A 16,251-nucleotide genomic window follows, 5' to 3' on the forward strand; every position below is an offset into this window, starting at 1 on the left:
ACAAGCCGCTTTTCTTACCAAGACGTAAGTGAATATCAGTTAAAGGGTGTTTGCGAAACCAAGCCAACGCATTTTCCGTTTTCTGCAATATGCAAATAACAATATCCCACGCTGGATCAGTGGAAGGTTTAAAGCTGGACAATATTTGGGTCACCTAACCAGGCTACCCTAAACGACGAGCTTCACTGCTGTCTCAGATTCGCAACTGGTCGCATACCCACAATAGTCTGGCAATTTCCCTTCTAGTGATAAAGTCTTATCATCGGGCGATAAGGCTAGCGCAAATTCAGGGTCTAGACCAATCTAGAACCGTACCTTCTTAGTCTCATAGTCTTGACTGTTTCTGGAATGGGTTGCATTGAGGGTGGGGGTAGGCTTTTTGACCTACGTCGGTATTATGAAAATGGCCAGGACAGGCTGTTGAGCCTGACTAGTGAGTTATGTGGCGCAAGCCCCAACTTCAGCTGGCTGGCTGAAATACCAAGTACCATACCAATAACCGTTTTTAGCGCATGCAGGGTCAAAGGGAGAGGTCATTCAATATGAACCAGCCTGGGAGTAGAGCCGTTTACCGCTGAAATATGTGATAACGGCAGGGAAGCTCCATGCCTAAGCCTGTGAAGGCGCATTTTCGGCATCTGTCTTCCGAGACGTTAATGATATAGAGACCAACTCCAGCAAAGACATACATATGCTCGACCAGATTAAAACGTGGCCAGCAGACCGCACCTCTGGTACCACCTCATCGATTTATTACTGGTTTTGTCTGTGATCAACATGAGGTCACATTATCTTTTGGCAGCCATACTCGCTGCATCTGCTCAATCAGCGCCGACAGTTGACGAGACATACCCTTATCGCGGCCCCGATGTGCCGATCGGAGATTGGGTCGATCATACCATCAACGGCAATGGCAATGGATTTGCTCGTCTAGTCGAGCCTCCAGCCGTGAAGCCCGCCTCTGCGAACCCCACCAACAACATCAATGTTATCTCGCTATCATATATCCCTGCAAAGCATGACGAAACCACTGTCGGCATTAACATCCACTACCAAACGCCCTTTGGTCTGGGTATTGCGCCCGCAGTCTATTGAGGAACCAGCGCTTCCGCTTTGAACAGTCTGGCTACTGGCTCAAGCGTAACATACGACCGTACCCCTCCCTGTTCGCTGATGAGGAATGTTACCCAGTGCAGCCAATTCTTCCACGATGTTCAGATCGAACACCTCGATCCTGGCACGACTTACTACTACCAGATTTCTGCTGCCAACGGTACCACACAGTCTGATGTTCTCAGCTTCACTACCGCCCAAGACAAAGGCAATCCATCCGAGTTTAACATCGCTATCAATAATGACATGGGCTACACCAATGCCGGTGGAACATACAAGTACATCAATCGAGAGATTGAAGATGGCTTGGCTTTTGTCTGGCATGGCGGTGATCTTAGTTATGCGGATGACTGGTACTCTGGCGTCATCCCTTGCAACTCATCTGAGTGGCCCGTTTGTTACAACGCCAGCTCGAGTAAGCTTCCCAACAACGACACGAATCCTGATTATTTCAACACGACTCTGCCAGTCGGAGAAAAGCCAAGTCAAGGTAGTCCTCGTGGTGGTGATATCGGCGTTCTTTATGAGTCCAACTGGGATCTTTGGCAACAGTGAATGAATAAGATAACTACGAAGGTTCCTTATATCGTCCTTCCCGGAAATCATGAGGCCACATGTGCCGATCATGATAACTTTCCATACGTTCTCTCCGCATACCTCGATGAGGACATAGAAAACGGCACCAGCACCAGCTCCACGCTGAATTACTACTCGTGTCCCCCTTCGCAGCGCAATTTCACGGCGTTCCAGAACCGCTTCCATATGGCCGGCGAAAAGTCCGGTGGTGTTGGTAACTTCTGGCACTCGTTCGATTATGGCTTGGCGCACTTCATATCCATAGACACTGAAACGGATTATGCTCACAGCCCGGACAAGACATTCGTGGAAGACCTTGAAAAGGAAAAGAAAGAGGAGGATTGTCTTGGTAAAGACAAGGATTCACCAAAATGCAAGTGCAAGGGTGCCGATAAGGACACAAAAGAGTGTGAAGAGGAGGAGTGCAAGTGTAAGCTGATTAAGATGCATAACGAAACGGATCCTCTAGACGAAGAGAGATATTTTGTGTCTGACGAGGTCCATCCTCTAGCCAACATGACCCATATCACGGATGCCGGTCCCTTTGGAGCAATTCGCGGTTCCTAAAAGGACAACAAGGCCTACGAGCAATACCAGTGGTTGGAAAAGGATCTTGAAAACGTTAATCGATGCAAGACTCCCTGGGTTATCATCATGGGCCACCGTCCCATGTATAGTTCCAAGTGCGGCGACTACCATGAGCACCTTCGCAAAGCCTTCGAAAACCTGTTTCTGGAGTACAAAGTTGATCTTTACATTGCTGGGTAAGTTGATGTTTCCACCTCTTCAAGAGTGCTGGACTAATCTCTTATAGCCATGTTCACTGGTACGAGCGCCTCAAGCCTATACGAAACTGTAAAGTCGACAACGTCGCACACGTTGACAACAGTACGTACAAGGTGAATCCCGGGGTTTCGATGGTTCATCTTATCAACGGAGCTGCTGGAAACATCGAAAGCCACGCTACCACCGATAAGCCCAAACCTAATATAACTGAACTGATCGATAAAACCAGCTTTGGATTTTCAAAGTTGACTGTACATAACGAAACAACCATTTCTTGGAAGTTCATCAAGGGTGAAGATGGCTCGGTTGGTGACGAGCTTACGGTTTTGAAGGATCCAGTTGCGACTTGTGAGGCTTTCAGTGCCTCTGGCTCTTTTGAGTCCTTTGAATGCTCTGGTTCTGGCTGGCTGGAATGGTTCTACTGCAATGTCTACTACTCCAGTTTCTGGGGGCCACTCAAGCGTTCATAATAATGGTAGTGAGTACTTCTTAGTTAGTAAATATGAACATTGGGAACATCATGGCCGGTAACTACATTGTTACACCTTTTGACGTCTTTCTTCTTTTTTTGTTGTTGGCGAGCCCTTGCCTTTGACAAGACAATGCGACAGACATGGAACTTTTTTACCTGTGCTTAAAATATCCAATGTTTGAAAATATCGTCTTTATTGATTTAGAGGCGGTGTACAGTAAAGACAGATTATTAAACACTTGTGTGAGGCAAATCTGAGTCACTGACATCATCACCGAGCTGATTGACTGTGTAGCTGATGATCCTTTACCCCAAGTCGTCTTAGCTTGGTTACACGTAAGGTTGACTCAGGAGCGTGCCGTCCGAAGCAGTCCATTATTAAAAGGCCAAGGGATGGCAGTTCCCCTCCCCCTCTTATTCCACAGTCAATTACGACCGTGACAATCACAACGTAGCTTCACACCCTTTTACGAATCATGTTCACTGCAAACTTCTCATCGCTGGCTAAAAGTGAGGCTACCAAGAGACTCATCGCCCAGCTGGTCAACGAGAAGTTAGTGGCCATATCACTACCTGCGGGTGTCGACCAATCGCGTGCCTATATTACTGGACTGGACGATACCACTCAATGGATGACACTTCCCGTTGCAAAGGGGTTGGGGTTGTCGACGCATTTCAGGCCAAATGACTTTGAAGTTCCTGTTGAACTCTGTTCCGATGGCCGAGAAATGATCGAAGACGACCCAGGTTCCATATTTGCGTTTGTCGCATCGTGGTTTCCCTGCGATGAAAGGACAAAGCTCTCTATTGTTGATGAGCTGCGAAATTCTGCCTCCATGCTCGGTATGTTGTTGAATCTGCAAAGTTCCAATCGGTACTGAATGAGGAATCAAGAGAAGTGGATGGAGCTAGGACCTAAGCACCCATTCTCGATATCAACTCTTCCTTTATCGATTGGGAACGAAGCCTCATCGGCGGCCATCCCATTCATCCCGTTTGTGGTGTATTCCGCCATGCCAACTCACTGCTGACAAATTTAGTTTCATCGGACATACTTTGCAAACCACCTTTTGTCACCAGTAACGCCAGATGATATACCGAACCTCTTAAACCCAGGACTCTCATTCGTCTCAGTTCCCAATTCATTAAATGTTGCAGTAGGGCCATCTGTCCAAGGACTAACGAAGTTGTTGGTTGCTAAGAGCTGAAAGTAAAATTATGGATACCAATTTCGAACCCCTGTGGTGACACCATGGTCACCCCGCTTCTTCCGCCAATGGCTAGCATGGTATCCATCTTACACCTCACACTCGCATTTGAAACACATCAGACAAACGTTTAGAATGCTCAACTTCAGTGGACAGTTGAGGCGTTAACTTGATGCATCTTTAATGAACTTCTAATACAGCCAAGTACGCCTTTTTTATCAAGACTATTTCTACTGTTTTATTTACCCCCTGTCGTAGCCTGCAGAATTGGCGTCTCAGGATATGCATGTTGGTTGTTGTCTTTCACATCCCCCCTGCTGATATTAAAGGGTTATCACACTGCGCCAGCTCTCCTACAGTTTGCAACTACTCCCCCTCAAACCTTTTGCCTCCTTTGTGTCGCATTTTTCGCCAAGTTTTCACATCGCGTAATATTCTATCATTCGAATCCAAGATCATGGCGAGCGCCCAGGAAGCAGAAGAATTCATCCAAAGTCTCAATGGTAATGCCGCGTAAGTTCCTTCTAATTGTAGTCATACTGGCAATAGCTAACTCCGATAAGGGCCCAGGGAAACCATGTTGAACGCAGCGCAAAGAGGCTGTTGTTTGAAATCCTCTGGTTTGCCAGCAAAAAAACCTTCCACAGGGCTAGAGCAGTGGATGAATCCCCCTTCATCTTGTTCAAGATCTATCCGGATAAGATTGTGATTGATTGCAACCACGATGACTTTACCAAGGCAGACCTTCATGCTATCTGTCAGCAAGGTAGTGGGGGACAGATGAAAGGCGCTAATTTCAAGTCCATCGTGGCCGCCACTGACAAGGTTCATATTAAGTCGGGAAATTTCTCATTTGAGTTTGAAAACAACATATTCAACATTCATGCCGACGTAATGAGACCCGCGTGGGTCACGCCAACAGAGAGCGTCCCGGAAGATTCGAGTCGCGTCACACTCTTCCTTCCTGGCCAGGACAGCGAGGAGGAAACTCAAAAACTAAGAGACATCATTTCTTCCCAGTTTGAAAGACTCGACGAGCCGTCCATTCTCTTCCTTCAAGATCTCATATCTATGAGTGTCGAATACTTCAATGAAGCTGGCAAATTGTACCGTTCTAAAGACTTTCGGAAGCATCAAGTGGATGCACATCGAGTCTCGGTGAAGGTGACGACTGTTGACGGGGGGCTGAAAAAGGGCCATACCCAGCTTTATCATGTAACAGAGCAAGCAACAGCCGACAAATCAATGCAGGTCATACTTGCTTTCCCCTTGTGGGACAACTTTAAGGTTGGAGGCGACACTTGTGCTTTTGGGCTGTTCAATTTCGTACAGCTAGAAGCATCTCCCCTCCGCGTAAGTTACAACAAGATTAAACTTCCGATCGGCTCCTGACCTTTTTGTAATAGTTCTACGTCCATTCAGACTTCAATTTCGATAACCAGCATGGTCCAATTTCGCCATCGACCCGTACCGTTGCCATCAAGGATTTGGTCGCATCCGCGTTTGTCCAAGCAGTCTTACAGTTCTGCGAGCATCCGACTCTCCGTTACCACTGGCCATTATTCCTCATGTCCGGACTGGAAGATTCAGATGCGTTCTGGTCAAGCCTGGAAGCTGATATTCGGGATTGGATCGCTCAGAATCCTGTTCTCATATCGAGAAACAACAAGCATTGGCGTCATATCAGCCATCTTACGATTCTCGTTGCAGATGCCCAAGATGAAGCTGGCAACCCATTACTGGATGACGAAATTACTGATCCATTTGTCTCAAATATCTATCCTTCAGAAGCCGTAGAAAAGCTGGAAAGCTATGGTCTTGCAAGTTTTGACAGCGATCAGCTGCTAAAGCTCTTGGAACTACGTTCCGACGTCCCCTGTTCGGAGAGGCACAAAATCCATCGCGCCGCTTGGGCTGACACTTTTGCAACTCATGAAAGCTGGAGTCAAGCTTTTGCTCGACTTGTTTCCAAGGCTTTGCTTGACAAAAACCAACTTGAGAAGATACTCTGTACGTCTTCCGCGCACAAGCAAAATGAAGACTTGGTATTTTACGTCAGAAGCTCCATTTTGGATAGGTTCTCGACTTCAAATGATATGTCGCTTAGCGAGATCAAACGCTATCTTGTTTACTTATATGTCACCCATCAGTCCTCCTTTCTTGAACTTAAGCAGCCTTACCACTCGGTGAAGGTCATGACCATCGAGATGCAACTTGTGCAACCTCGAGATACAATCGTCTATATGCCGAATATAGATCTACCATATGGCCCCGAAAAACTGCTTGGCTCTGATTTCTCTTTTCACAACGGGCATCTCCACTTCCTACACCGGGACATTCTGAATGAGGAACCAACCGCACCTCGTATCTTCCACCCGTCTTGGAAGGACTGGCTGTGTGACTGTCTTGGAATAAGGCAGCGATTGAGTCTTCTAGAACCCAGGGCGTTAACTAAACCGCAGTTAAGTTGGGGAGTTCCAGCCATTGTTAAGACAGAAGAAGTTTTAGCTGTAGAACTCAGATTCGTTCTCGAGAAGCGTCCAGATCAGTTCTTGGGGTTCATTCAATATCTCTGGGCTTCTGATGGACCACGAGTGATGAAAAGCCCGTCCCTCGTCCCCGAGATTCAAGGGCTTCCTGCACAGAGCCTCTGCACTGGTGATCGCTCACTCAGACTGCAAGACACATGGGTTCCGCTGAAAGTGCTTCGAGAGAGCGTGTGGCACTATATGGAGAGTCCTGACGAGTTTCCATTCCTTGATCTTGGTAACGAAAGCGCAATGGACGTGGCAATTTATACTAAATGGGACTTTCTAGTAAAGGACCTCGGAGTCAAACGACAAAACGACATGGCTTTCTTACTGGAGATCCTTAACTCCATCAAGCTCTCATGCCGTGAAATCTCATCCTGGCAGACAGAGAAGGTCTTCGACCTATATACAGCGATCAACAAAAGACTGCAGCTGGCCGTCTCTGGTGAAAGGGGGCGGGCACTGTGAGTGAAAATAGGTATCATATCGAGAATCGCACTGACACCTTTATAGGGCTTTTTTTGAGGACTCTGGAGTTCTTTACATTAGAGAAGCCGGCCCCATTTGGACAGGCTTGTCCAGTTGTCGCTGGAATGCGCCTGCAAATCTGATCACCAAATATTCTCTTGAAACCCTTTTGAGAAGAAGGGATGCTGAGCAAGAGCAGATGGACTCTCTTTCTGAACTATTCCGTGTTGGTATGAGCGTCACAGATGTGTCCGTCAAGGATTTAGTGGAAGAATTGCTCGTTCTGCGGAACGAGGGCTGTGAAGATGTGGCTCGCGTTACGGAGATCTACAAGTATCTGGACGAGAGCCTATCCGCGACCGATGAAATCAGGTGAGTCTCCCAGCAGCTGAGTCATCATTCTCTATCAGACTAACAAGTCATTAGAACTGCCTTCGAAGAATGTGCCGTTATCTTGGTTAAGAAAGATAGCCATTGCATGTGGCTTAAAACGTCACAATGCTTCTGGTCTGAAGCCGAAACTGCGCCATTGAACAGCAGTCTGAGAGGCTGTTATTCCGATCTGGAGAGCTTCTTCATTGACAAATTGCGTATCAAGGTATCGGCTTACGACAAACTGCTAACCCTGAGCACAGACACGGAAGATCATTCAATGGTCCAGGGCCTGTTGTTATCTCTGATGGACGAAACAAAAGGATCGTTGAACGAATTCCCTCCAGCGCCGATGCACAAAGTAAATATCTTTGAAGTCAATAGTCCACAGAGATCCGGTCAGCCGTATATACCGACCAAGCTATGCTCAGTCGATACAGACTTTGCTATTGGAGACCGGCCAGAGTTTCGAATTGAGCTGGCACATGACATCAAGATGCTAGCTTACGACCTGAAGGTAGTGCGGCGCCTACAACCCCTTTTCAGATGGTTATCGATTGAGGACCGCTATCTTTCCAGGTGTGTAAAGGAAAGGTTAAACGACGTTTTCTCGTTCCGACATGGAATCCTCAATCTGCGAGATAAGGCCCATCAAATTGCTCGGTACGTTTATAAGTTTGATTAAAGATTTGATTCTAACTATCTGTCGTTTCTTTAGTGTCGGTAAAACGTTCAACTGCTATGGGTCTAAAGACGATGCATTGTCATTATATCAGCAGCTACAAAAGGCGGAAGTAGTTCAAGCTGTCTATTTATGGACAAAATTGGAGGTTTTCCAAGATGGCCAGAAAATCCAATCTCGGTCGACTCATCGCCCTGTAACCTGGATATCGGAAGATCAGAACCGGCTTACTATTTACATCTCGCCAGATACCAGTGGCGTCAAACGGAGTCTTGTATCAGCCCTACCCAAAAGGCTTCAAGAATGGCTCATGAAAGACACACATCGAAGCTCTGGAATCAACGAGTTTGAAGTCGCCAATGCCCTTACTTCAATTTTCAACGCTAGTGGTCCTGATCTGGATAGAATACTTTGGGAACAAGGTATCGTGGAGGTTCCTTTTGAAAACGTCCACTTGAAGCAGAAAAAGGCTATGATCAAAGTACGGCTTCCTCAAGTAGACGAACGTGAGCCTTGCACAGTTACTAGATAGTACCTCACCTAGGTATGCTTGGACTGGCGTATTTCTTTAACATTTTGTGAGGAAGTTCCATGAATAACATGGATAATGACATTGCCAATTAGCTCTTTTGGGCTGAGAGGGGTGTTTGCCAGTGGTGACACAAAAGTGCAATATTACAATGGTTACCTCTTGATCATGAGGCTGACACCACATCAAGCACCAAGGTAGACGAGATTGCGTGACACTGAGGGAGTGGAGTAGACAATCACGATGTGAAAAGACTACTGCCAAGGGCGCAGAATAGTCCAGTAGCAGGGTCAAAGAGTGCAGACTAAAGTCTAGCCAACGAACAACGAAGAGCAGTCCGGCCCCTGGATATTGTATATACGTCGAAAGACTAAAGAGTATCGCATGTGAGCGCGGTCATATCATTAATTTTCATCCTCGCTGATGTTGATGACTTTGTTGTTGCTATTATGTTGCCTGTTTAGCAATCTCGATGTGCGAATTCGGGATATTTGTAGATTGGCTGTCTGGTAGTTTTAAGCTCTAACAACGTATGTTTTAAACGACATTACATAGCCGGTGCGCACCCCTCCATCCATGGATCAATAAAACTTGGAGAGGAAAGTTGATGTGGGATCAGATAGCGTTGCCGGTCGAATCGGATACATGGGCCGAGTCATCCGTGCGAGGTTTTTCTCATGATGATATGTTTGCAACTGGACTTTTAAAAACATGCTGCCCTATCTTCTAGAGTCCTAGTCTCCGAGTATTACCTCATCTGTATAGAGTGGTAGACAGGTTTTGACGGTAATACATCTAAAGATGCCCACAACCTAGAAAATAAGAACCCATCATCCTTGCACCTTAAGTCTTACAGGATCAGAAAAACCACGCTATAACGGGCCTCTTCAGTTGGTCCTACTCTTTTCATTAAGCAGGATGGCGACAATAAGTCTAGGTAAAGTCAGTATTACAATTCCTGGCCGATCCAAAGGATTTAATTACCCGTAGAGACCAAGCACCTCTGCGAAAATGAGAATCAGGACCATACCGGTATATACTTTTGGTTGATCCATAAAGGCTCGAACCCCAGCATCACCGACAATCCCAATACAATAACCAGCAGCAATACCAGTAAGACCGACCGTCAGACCGCTTGCGAGATGTAAAGTTCCCCTGTTTCTGCTGGTTACTATTGCATCTTGGTAAAGAGGCATCTTAGTAAAGAGGCATCTTGGTAAAGAGGCACATCAACGTACGAAAATAGAGTGTAGGTCTTGGAAGGATCGAGATCATCGGCGATAAGAACGGCAATAACAAGTGAGTATACGGCAATGATACCAGACATAATGACCGGGATGATGCACTGCCAGTGGTATTAAAATTATACTTTATAAAACTGGATTAACTTACTCGTAATACGATGTCTGGTTGAAAGGTGCTGACCCCAATGATACTAATGCCAGACTTGGCCGTCCCATATGCAGCGCCCATACCTGTAGTTACTCAGTATGCAGTGTTGTATGGAGGCAGATGAAGATAATTACAGCCGAAAACCATGGCAGCAGCGATGCCGGCCTATACACACGATTGTCAACACTGAGGTTTCATTCCAGACCTGACAACGTGTCAGCGACTTACCATGCCAAGGAAGGGTGCAAACTTGGGGGCGAGTTCTGCGTCTAATCCCGACATTATGAGTAGTTAAGAAAACAGTCTATAATAGATGACAGTTATAATGAGGGTATCAAGGGTATAGACGGGTATATTTATGCGTCTTTTATTTTCATGTATGAATGATGGGATTGGAATATGCGGCTTACCTTTTATACGTTCAGATAGGACTCCTCCTTGGCCGCTGCCTGATTTTGCGGCGTATGCATATTTGCTGACAACATTGATGTTCGTCGCCTCCTTTGTCGTTGAGACGCCTAGGCTTAAAATAGTAAGTTTTTGCGGAGATGCAGCGCCAAGCATATTTACACTACCTGGATTGCAGGAAAGGCTCCAGTGTTATCAATACGATATATTCATCTCATGATATTAAAAGCAACTATTCTATATTTTCGATCCTTAGAATACTTCTACATCAAACCATATCTCCATCTCTCTCCTTGGTCTGGCTGCCTCTAGGAGATGGCCTAACCCCGCCCTGACGTCGCCAATTGAAGAGAACATGAGGTTTGTTTCTGATAGACTCTCTGAGCTTTTCCTCACTGTACTCCATACAGGTGTAACCCACAGCAGAACTGACAGGATGCAGCGGTGTGCCTCCAAGCAAGAAATGATCGGACGCCCGTCGGTCAAACGAGGCAGTGATGTCTAGATCGTTTGCAATCTGTTCGCAGAAGACATCAAGCGGCAGATCGTTGACATCATGACCGAAGGGATTTTCAATCTCCTGGCCGATGAACAATAAACCGAAGATGATATAAGCCGCCGTGATAGTTGCCGGAATGGCGATCCATCCAAGTGGACCAGTCAACTGGAATGGCAACAGCATGACATACACAAAGGTAATCTGACTGATAGCGATGGTGTATGCGACAGGCAAGGGAGTGTTCAGGACACGATCACAACCAACAGCGACGTCGTTGAGCGTGGTGAGGTGGTTGTAAGCGATGGTCTGATGAATAGAGACTGGTAGCTGTTTGTTGGCGATGATAGAGTCAAGACCTATCGCCAGGTGGTTCAAGATCTCAACAGGAAGGTTTCCATGGTGTTCTTCGGCTCTCTTGAGATGCTTCCGAGGATCGCTTTGAGCAAACGAGAGACCAAGATAGTGACCAGCAACCTTTCCAAAGGTTGTGGCCCTTTTCGTTGGCGCGGTTGTCTTCCCAGCGAACGTGTCCAGGTTTGCAAGGTATGGTTGCATGTCTGGTTGACTGGCACAGTGTTCAAACCGGAGGGTGTGTTTAAGGGCAATAGCATAGCCAGCGATAAGCTTCAACATGCCAAGTTTCTTAACAAGAATCTCACGGGGATCTTGGTTGCCAGCGCCGTTATCATCAGCATGGATCCAGATAACACGGCCAAGGGTCTGAGACGCAGTAGCCAACGTTCCCCAGTATCGACGGCCCTCGGCGTATCGTTCGTAGGCAGTGGATGAACGGAATGAAAGACTGAGACCGACTACAAAACCAAGAATGGTAAGAAGAACAGAGTTGACACTTAAATCATGGACCTTTTTGGAGATGACGGTGATGGCGGTTGCCCAACCGGCGACGAGCAAAAGAGGGAGGATCAGCGACGGCATGATGGAGCCGTGTAGCTGTAGCATAAGGGGCCATTTGGAGTGTCGTTGAAGATCCCGAGGACCCTTGAAGTAGTTGAGATCATCTTGTTCATCGTTGGGTGTCGGCAGGTGGGTGGCATTGATAGAGGGAGAAGGCGGGGAAGTGTGGTGGTGTGGACCTGGTATGCGCTCTCTAATTTCGGACATGGTGTGAGCCTTGGAGTGCGACTCGTGATCACCAGCGTCGGACATTATGATAAAGGTGTCTAGATGTGACTAGAAGAAAAGAGCAAATGAATGTAGAGTTCGGAGGGATAACGGATTGACTACCAGGGGGCAACAGGTCAGGTTATATACTCAAAGAGTACGGCGCAGCTCATCGGAAAGGGTGATAAAATTCCTCAATGGGTGACAGCGCTTGACGAAGATGGTTGGTCTGTCTCGATGGCGGGGAACTAGCGTTCAGACTATTGAGACACGAAATAAGCTTAGAGATAAGCATTTGCCAAGATGGGCTGGACCGAAACTTGGTTAAATGAGGACCCTGACTAGAAGTGGAGACTCTTGTTGAAACAAATACCTGAGCAACGCAAGGGCTTTACGTGCGGCCAATTGTGTCATCTAAAAAGAGAGGCAATTGCGAATAAGAGGGACCAATGAATACACAGTAGAAAGAACAGTATTAAAGTTTCCGTAAAGCCACAAGACTGGCCCGTCAACAGGACCAAAAACCTTATTACGGAATAAAAGGTCCGCAACGAGATGTTGCGCAGTCTACAGCGTCATTTTACTTTACGACTGGAATGATTCTGCCACTACCGATTGATTGATCTACCGATCTGTCTTGAGACACTTGATGCTTAATGGAATGGGCGGTACTTTCCGCAGCTCCTCTCCGGCCCTCAGGGGTAATGTAATTAAGGGAGCATCAGACACCACAGATTTGATTGGTCAAATTTAGCCTGTCTAAGGTTAGCCTGGAACCATCGAAGCTGAAATGTACGCTCTCGGCCTATTAGATCTGCCTCTTTGACTTTAGGTGGTCTCGTGACGCTTTACAGGGCACTTTATTGCATTGTACAGCTCACCTTGCAGTCCAGCTGCTGACGCCCCTCTCTCCAGTTACCTGGCATGACAATGCCCTTGCAATTGGAACGGCATTTGCCTAAACATATTTCTGGTCACTTTCTACAGTCATTCATGTTGGTGATTGACCCCTGTAAAGGACGTGCAGCGGATTCCGGTCGCCGACCCGATCGTTTTCGGTGCTAAGATGTTTGTGCAATGCGCCATCGTTCTTGAGGGATCTGCACAGCCCCCTTGGAAACGACCTAGAATGACCCTTTGTATTGGATCATTCCCCTTTTGCAGGGACATGAAAGTGCGGGTCCGTTTAAAGAAAATAATTGAAAACAGCTCACAGACCAGGAGGTTTCAAATTTTCATTTCCAGTTGCAGTATTTGCACACAGTTTTGCGGGGAGGGAAATACTGCATGCGATCTGTCAACTGAGCATTCCATCATTCAGTCAAGTTCATTACATCTGGTCAAACTATTTCTATAATTGAGTCTATCATCCACAACAATCTTCAGTCCATCTGGTAGCATTATCAACATCTATTTACTTCAAAGAAAAGCAGGAAATTATCTCCCGTGACGGGAGGTTTAGATATGGCTCAATTATTACCCTGGAGCACTCTATTGCAGCCTCTAAAGGCTAGCGCCAGAACTTTAGTAGAACAAGCGAGAGTAGCACGTGATGAAAACTGAGTCTTTACTACATCGGGGTTTAGGCCTTGAGTTCTGACAGCTCACCCAGGTTCGGTGCCACACAAGGAATTTCAGCCACACGAACATTGGGTGGAGAAACACATCGGCTTCTCGATCCGTAAAACCCGAGGATCCCGACCCTTCGGGAAGTAAATTGTCTGGAGAGATAACGGTTTACTTGCCCTAATTTATCATCATATAAATACATCATATCAACTAGGTAAATCTTTGTCTGCATGATTTATCTATATTCTGGAACATTCGGTGCAATCCGCAAAGTTTTAACTTTATTCTATCCCTCCTAACGCTCAAGCCGTACCAAGGTCTCAAAATGTCGCCATTCATGCTACCTCAAGAGTTCAGCCTTGACGATGTCAAGTTACACAATACCGAGGATGACATCTACATCGCTATTCACGGCAAGGTTTACAACGTAACTTCTTTCCTACAAGAACACCCGTAAGTGCTTTTACTCCACTGCTACATATCATCCAGCTCTTCAATTATCTTGTCAATTATCTTGTCAATTATCTTGATCCAAACTAATCTGGGGACTCACAGCGGTGGCGCAGAATTTCTGCTCGAAGTTGCTGGCCAAGATGCTACAGAAGCCTATGACGATGCTGGCCATTCTGATGAAGCACATGAGATTCTTCCCGAGCTCGAAATTGGCACATTGAAGACGGACCCAGCTTCCAAATCGGATCCCGTACAGCAATTACCTGATCCCATTATTCAGCACGCAAAGGAGACCGGTATGAAAGTCTTGAAGCCGGACGTCTTTCAGGAGTTTCAACTTGAAGAGAAGACTCTTGTTTCTCACAATGTTGCTATGTAAGTGATGGATGATCTTGCTTCTTTCGATGGATTTGGCTAACCTGGGACTGCTAGATACCGATTCAAGTTACCTAGTCCAGACTCTATCTTCGGTCTGCCTATTGGCCAGCACATATCCATCGGAGCAATGATCCCCCAAACTGACGGAACGACAAAAGAGATCATCCGGTCGTACACACCAATATCGGGCGATCACCAACCTGGATATTTCGACCTGTTGATCAAATCATATCCCCAAGGCAACATATCTCAACATGTGGCCTCGCTTCAGCCGGGTGATAAGATCAGGATCCGCGGACCAAAGGGTGCTTTCATCTATACACCCAACATGGTTCGTCATTTTGGCATGATTGCTGGGGGCACTGGCATCACGCCTATGCTCCAAATCATACGAGCAATTATGCGTGGGCGGGAGGCCGGTGACAAACCCGAAGTTGACCTCATCTTTGCCAATGTGAAAGCTGAGGATATCCTACTAAAGCAAGATTTGGACGAAATCAGCCAAGACGCCGGCATTCGAGTCCATTTTGTCCTTAATAATCCACCAGAGAACTGGACTGGTGGAGTTGGTTTCGTCACAGAAGAAATGATCGATGTAAGAGCCTTAACTCCGAAATGTTAATGTTGTTTCGAAACTAATCATTTACAGGCTTGGCTACCGAAGCCGGAAAAGGATGTCAAGATACTACTGTGCGGCCCTCCTCCCATGGTTAGTGGAATGAAGAAAATCACAGAGAGTCTAGGGTTCGAGAAGGCGCGGCCTGTCAGCAAATTAGAAGACCAAGTATTTGCTTTTTAGTTTATAAAGAGAAAAGTGTCAAATCTGAGGCTTTTTAATATTGTCACTGTTCTTTAGTTTTGTATATTCAGCTGTCTTAGAATATATCTGAACGAGACTCGTCTATCTCTAGTACTCTTCTGTATCGTGAGTTTATGCCAAGTTCGCAACTACCTGTTGAAGTCACCAGGTGAGTGTTAGAATATTGGCTCCAACAGGCTTAGGATAGTAGCAATCACTTTATCTCTTGCTAGCTATAGAAGGCCAAGGCTATTGATGGCGATTCAACCGGCGAAATCAACCAAGTGTTCTTTTGTGAGGCTGTCCTGCTAGAACAGCTCATCCAGTTGTAATCGGAGAAAGAACCATATAAGGCACGGACAGCCAAGTTCTGCTACCTAGAACAGCAGTGGAACGCAAGGGTATTCATGCAGTAATTCGCCTGACAGCTGATTTGAAATCAAAGTTTTCGATAGTAAGAGGATGCTCAGTCATTTTGAAAGCTCATATTGAGGTTCCTTGGGGGCTGGATCAGTTCCATCTGTGGAAGGGGTTTTTGAGGGCACTACCGATTTCGTCAGAAAGAACCTTGGCAAAAGGGGACCCTCTAATCCGACGGCTTGTACAAGGTTCCACTTAGTGGGAGTCTATTACCCTGCAGTTCCCGTTGTTGTTTGCTGTGAGGGGAATGCTCAATCACCTTATGCCTGTGCCCTCAATTTCAACTGTGTAAATCAGATCCTTTAGTCATTTAGCCAGCAGTATGATATGCATCACTCAGTTCTTAAATAGTCTTTATAAACCAAGGGGGGGTCATTGTGGGTTTGGGCTGGCCATTCAGTAAAGTCAGCAACTTGCCTGTAGCGTAATACAATTTATCAATTTGCGTCTACAATCCCATTCAGTTTAAAATTT

At 46.3% G+C, this 16,251-nt stretch overlaps 6 protein-coding genes across 6 annotated transcripts; 4 read left to right on the forward strand and 2 right to left on the reverse strand.

The window, feature by feature from the left end:
• Nucleotides 1–777: 777 nt before the first annotated feature.
• Nucleotides 778–3,001, forward strand: B0J16DRAFT_370084 (Metallo-dependent phosphatase-like protein; the record flags this gene model as incomplete). Its single annotated transcript, XM_046130338.1, has 6 exons — nucleotides 778–1,032; nucleotides 1,192–1,506; nucleotides 1,690–2,119; nucleotides 2,159–2,187; nucleotides 2,287–2,453; nucleotides 2,504–3,001. The coding sequence occupies 6 exons, from the start codon at nucleotides 778–780 to the stop codon at nucleotides 2,943–2,945; spliced, it is 1,638 nt and encodes a 545-aa protein (XP_045983984.1). The 3' UTR covers nucleotides 2,946–3,001.
• Nucleotides 3,002–3,423: 422 nt separating this feature from the next.
• Nucleotides 3,424–4,030, forward strand: B0J16DRAFT_381957 (uncharacterized protein; the record flags this gene model as incomplete). Its single annotated transcript, XM_046131200.1, has 3 exons — nucleotides 3,424–3,790; nucleotides 3,842–3,941; nucleotides 3,988–4,030. The coding sequence occupies 3 exons, from the start codon at nucleotides 3,424–3,426 to the stop codon at nucleotides 4,028–4,030; spliced, it is 510 nt and encodes a 169-aa protein (XP_045983985.1).
• Nucleotides 4,031–4,612: 582 nt separating this feature from the next.
• On the forward strand, nucleotides 4,613–9,418 carry B0J16DRAFT_396233 (uncharacterized protein; the record flags this gene model as incomplete). Its single annotated transcript, XM_046132253.1, has 11 exons — nucleotides 4,613–4,668; nucleotides 4,719–4,812; nucleotides 4,843–4,860; nucleotides 4,894–5,508; nucleotides 5,562–5,921; nucleotides 6,186–6,519; nucleotides 6,700–7,150; nucleotides 7,200–7,526; nucleotides 7,581–8,189; nucleotides 8,464–8,714; nucleotides 9,357–9,418. 11 exons carry the CDS (start codon nucleotides 4,613–4,615, stop codon nucleotides 9,416–9,418), a joined length of 3,177 nt encoding a protein of 1,058 aa, XP_045983986.1.
• A 206-nt stretch (nucleotides 9,419–9,624) lies between these two features.
• On the reverse strand, nucleotides 9,625–10,411 carry B0J16DRAFT_381959 (uncharacterized protein; the record flags this gene model as incomplete). The annotated part of the gene is made up of 6 exons (XM_046131201.1): nucleotides 9,625–9,670; nucleotides 9,722–9,901; nucleotides 9,976–10,082; nucleotides 10,130–10,212; nucleotides 10,264–10,294; nucleotides 10,358–10,411. The coding sequence occupies 6 exons, from the start codon at nucleotides 10,409–10,411 to the stop codon at nucleotides 9,625–9,627; spliced, it is 501 nt and encodes a 166-aa protein (XP_045983987.1).
• A 394-nt stretch (nucleotides 10,412–10,805) lies between these two features.
• Nucleotides 10,806–12,203, reverse strand: B0J16DRAFT_396234 (Bestrophin, RFP-TM, chloride channel-domain-containing protein; the record flags this gene model as incomplete). The annotated part of the gene is made up of 1 exon (XM_046132254.1): nucleotides 10,806–12,203. The coding sequence occupies one exon, from the start codon at nucleotides 12,201–12,203 to the stop codon at nucleotides 10,806–10,808; it is 1,398 nt and encodes a 465-aa protein (XP_045983988.1).
• A 1,690-nt stretch (nucleotides 12,204–13,893) lies between these two features.
• On the forward strand, nucleotides 13,894–15,447 carry B0J16DRAFT_283934 (uncharacterized protein). The gene is made up of 4 exons (XM_046124006.1): nucleotides 13,894–14,180; nucleotides 14,283–14,555; nucleotides 14,613–15,153; nucleotides 15,208–15,447. The coding sequence occupies exons 1-4, from the start codon at nucleotides 14,053–14,055 to the stop codon at nucleotides 15,355–15,357; spliced, it is 1,092 nt and encodes a 363-aa protein (XP_045983989.1). The 5' UTR covers nucleotides 13,894–14,052; the 3' UTR covers nucleotides 15,358–15,447.
• The last annotated feature ends 804 nt before the right edge of the window (nucleotides 15,448–16,251 follow it).

The sequence above is a fragment of the Fusarium flagelliforme genome, assembly GCF_020744385.1.
Source record: "Fusarium flagelliforme strain FIESC 12 MPI-CAGE-AA-0113 chromosome Unknown B0J16scaffold_3, whole genome shotgun sequence".
Lineage (NCBI taxonomy): Eukaryota > Fungi > Ascomycota > Sordariomycetes > Hypocreales > Nectriaceae > Fusarium > Fusarium flagelliforme.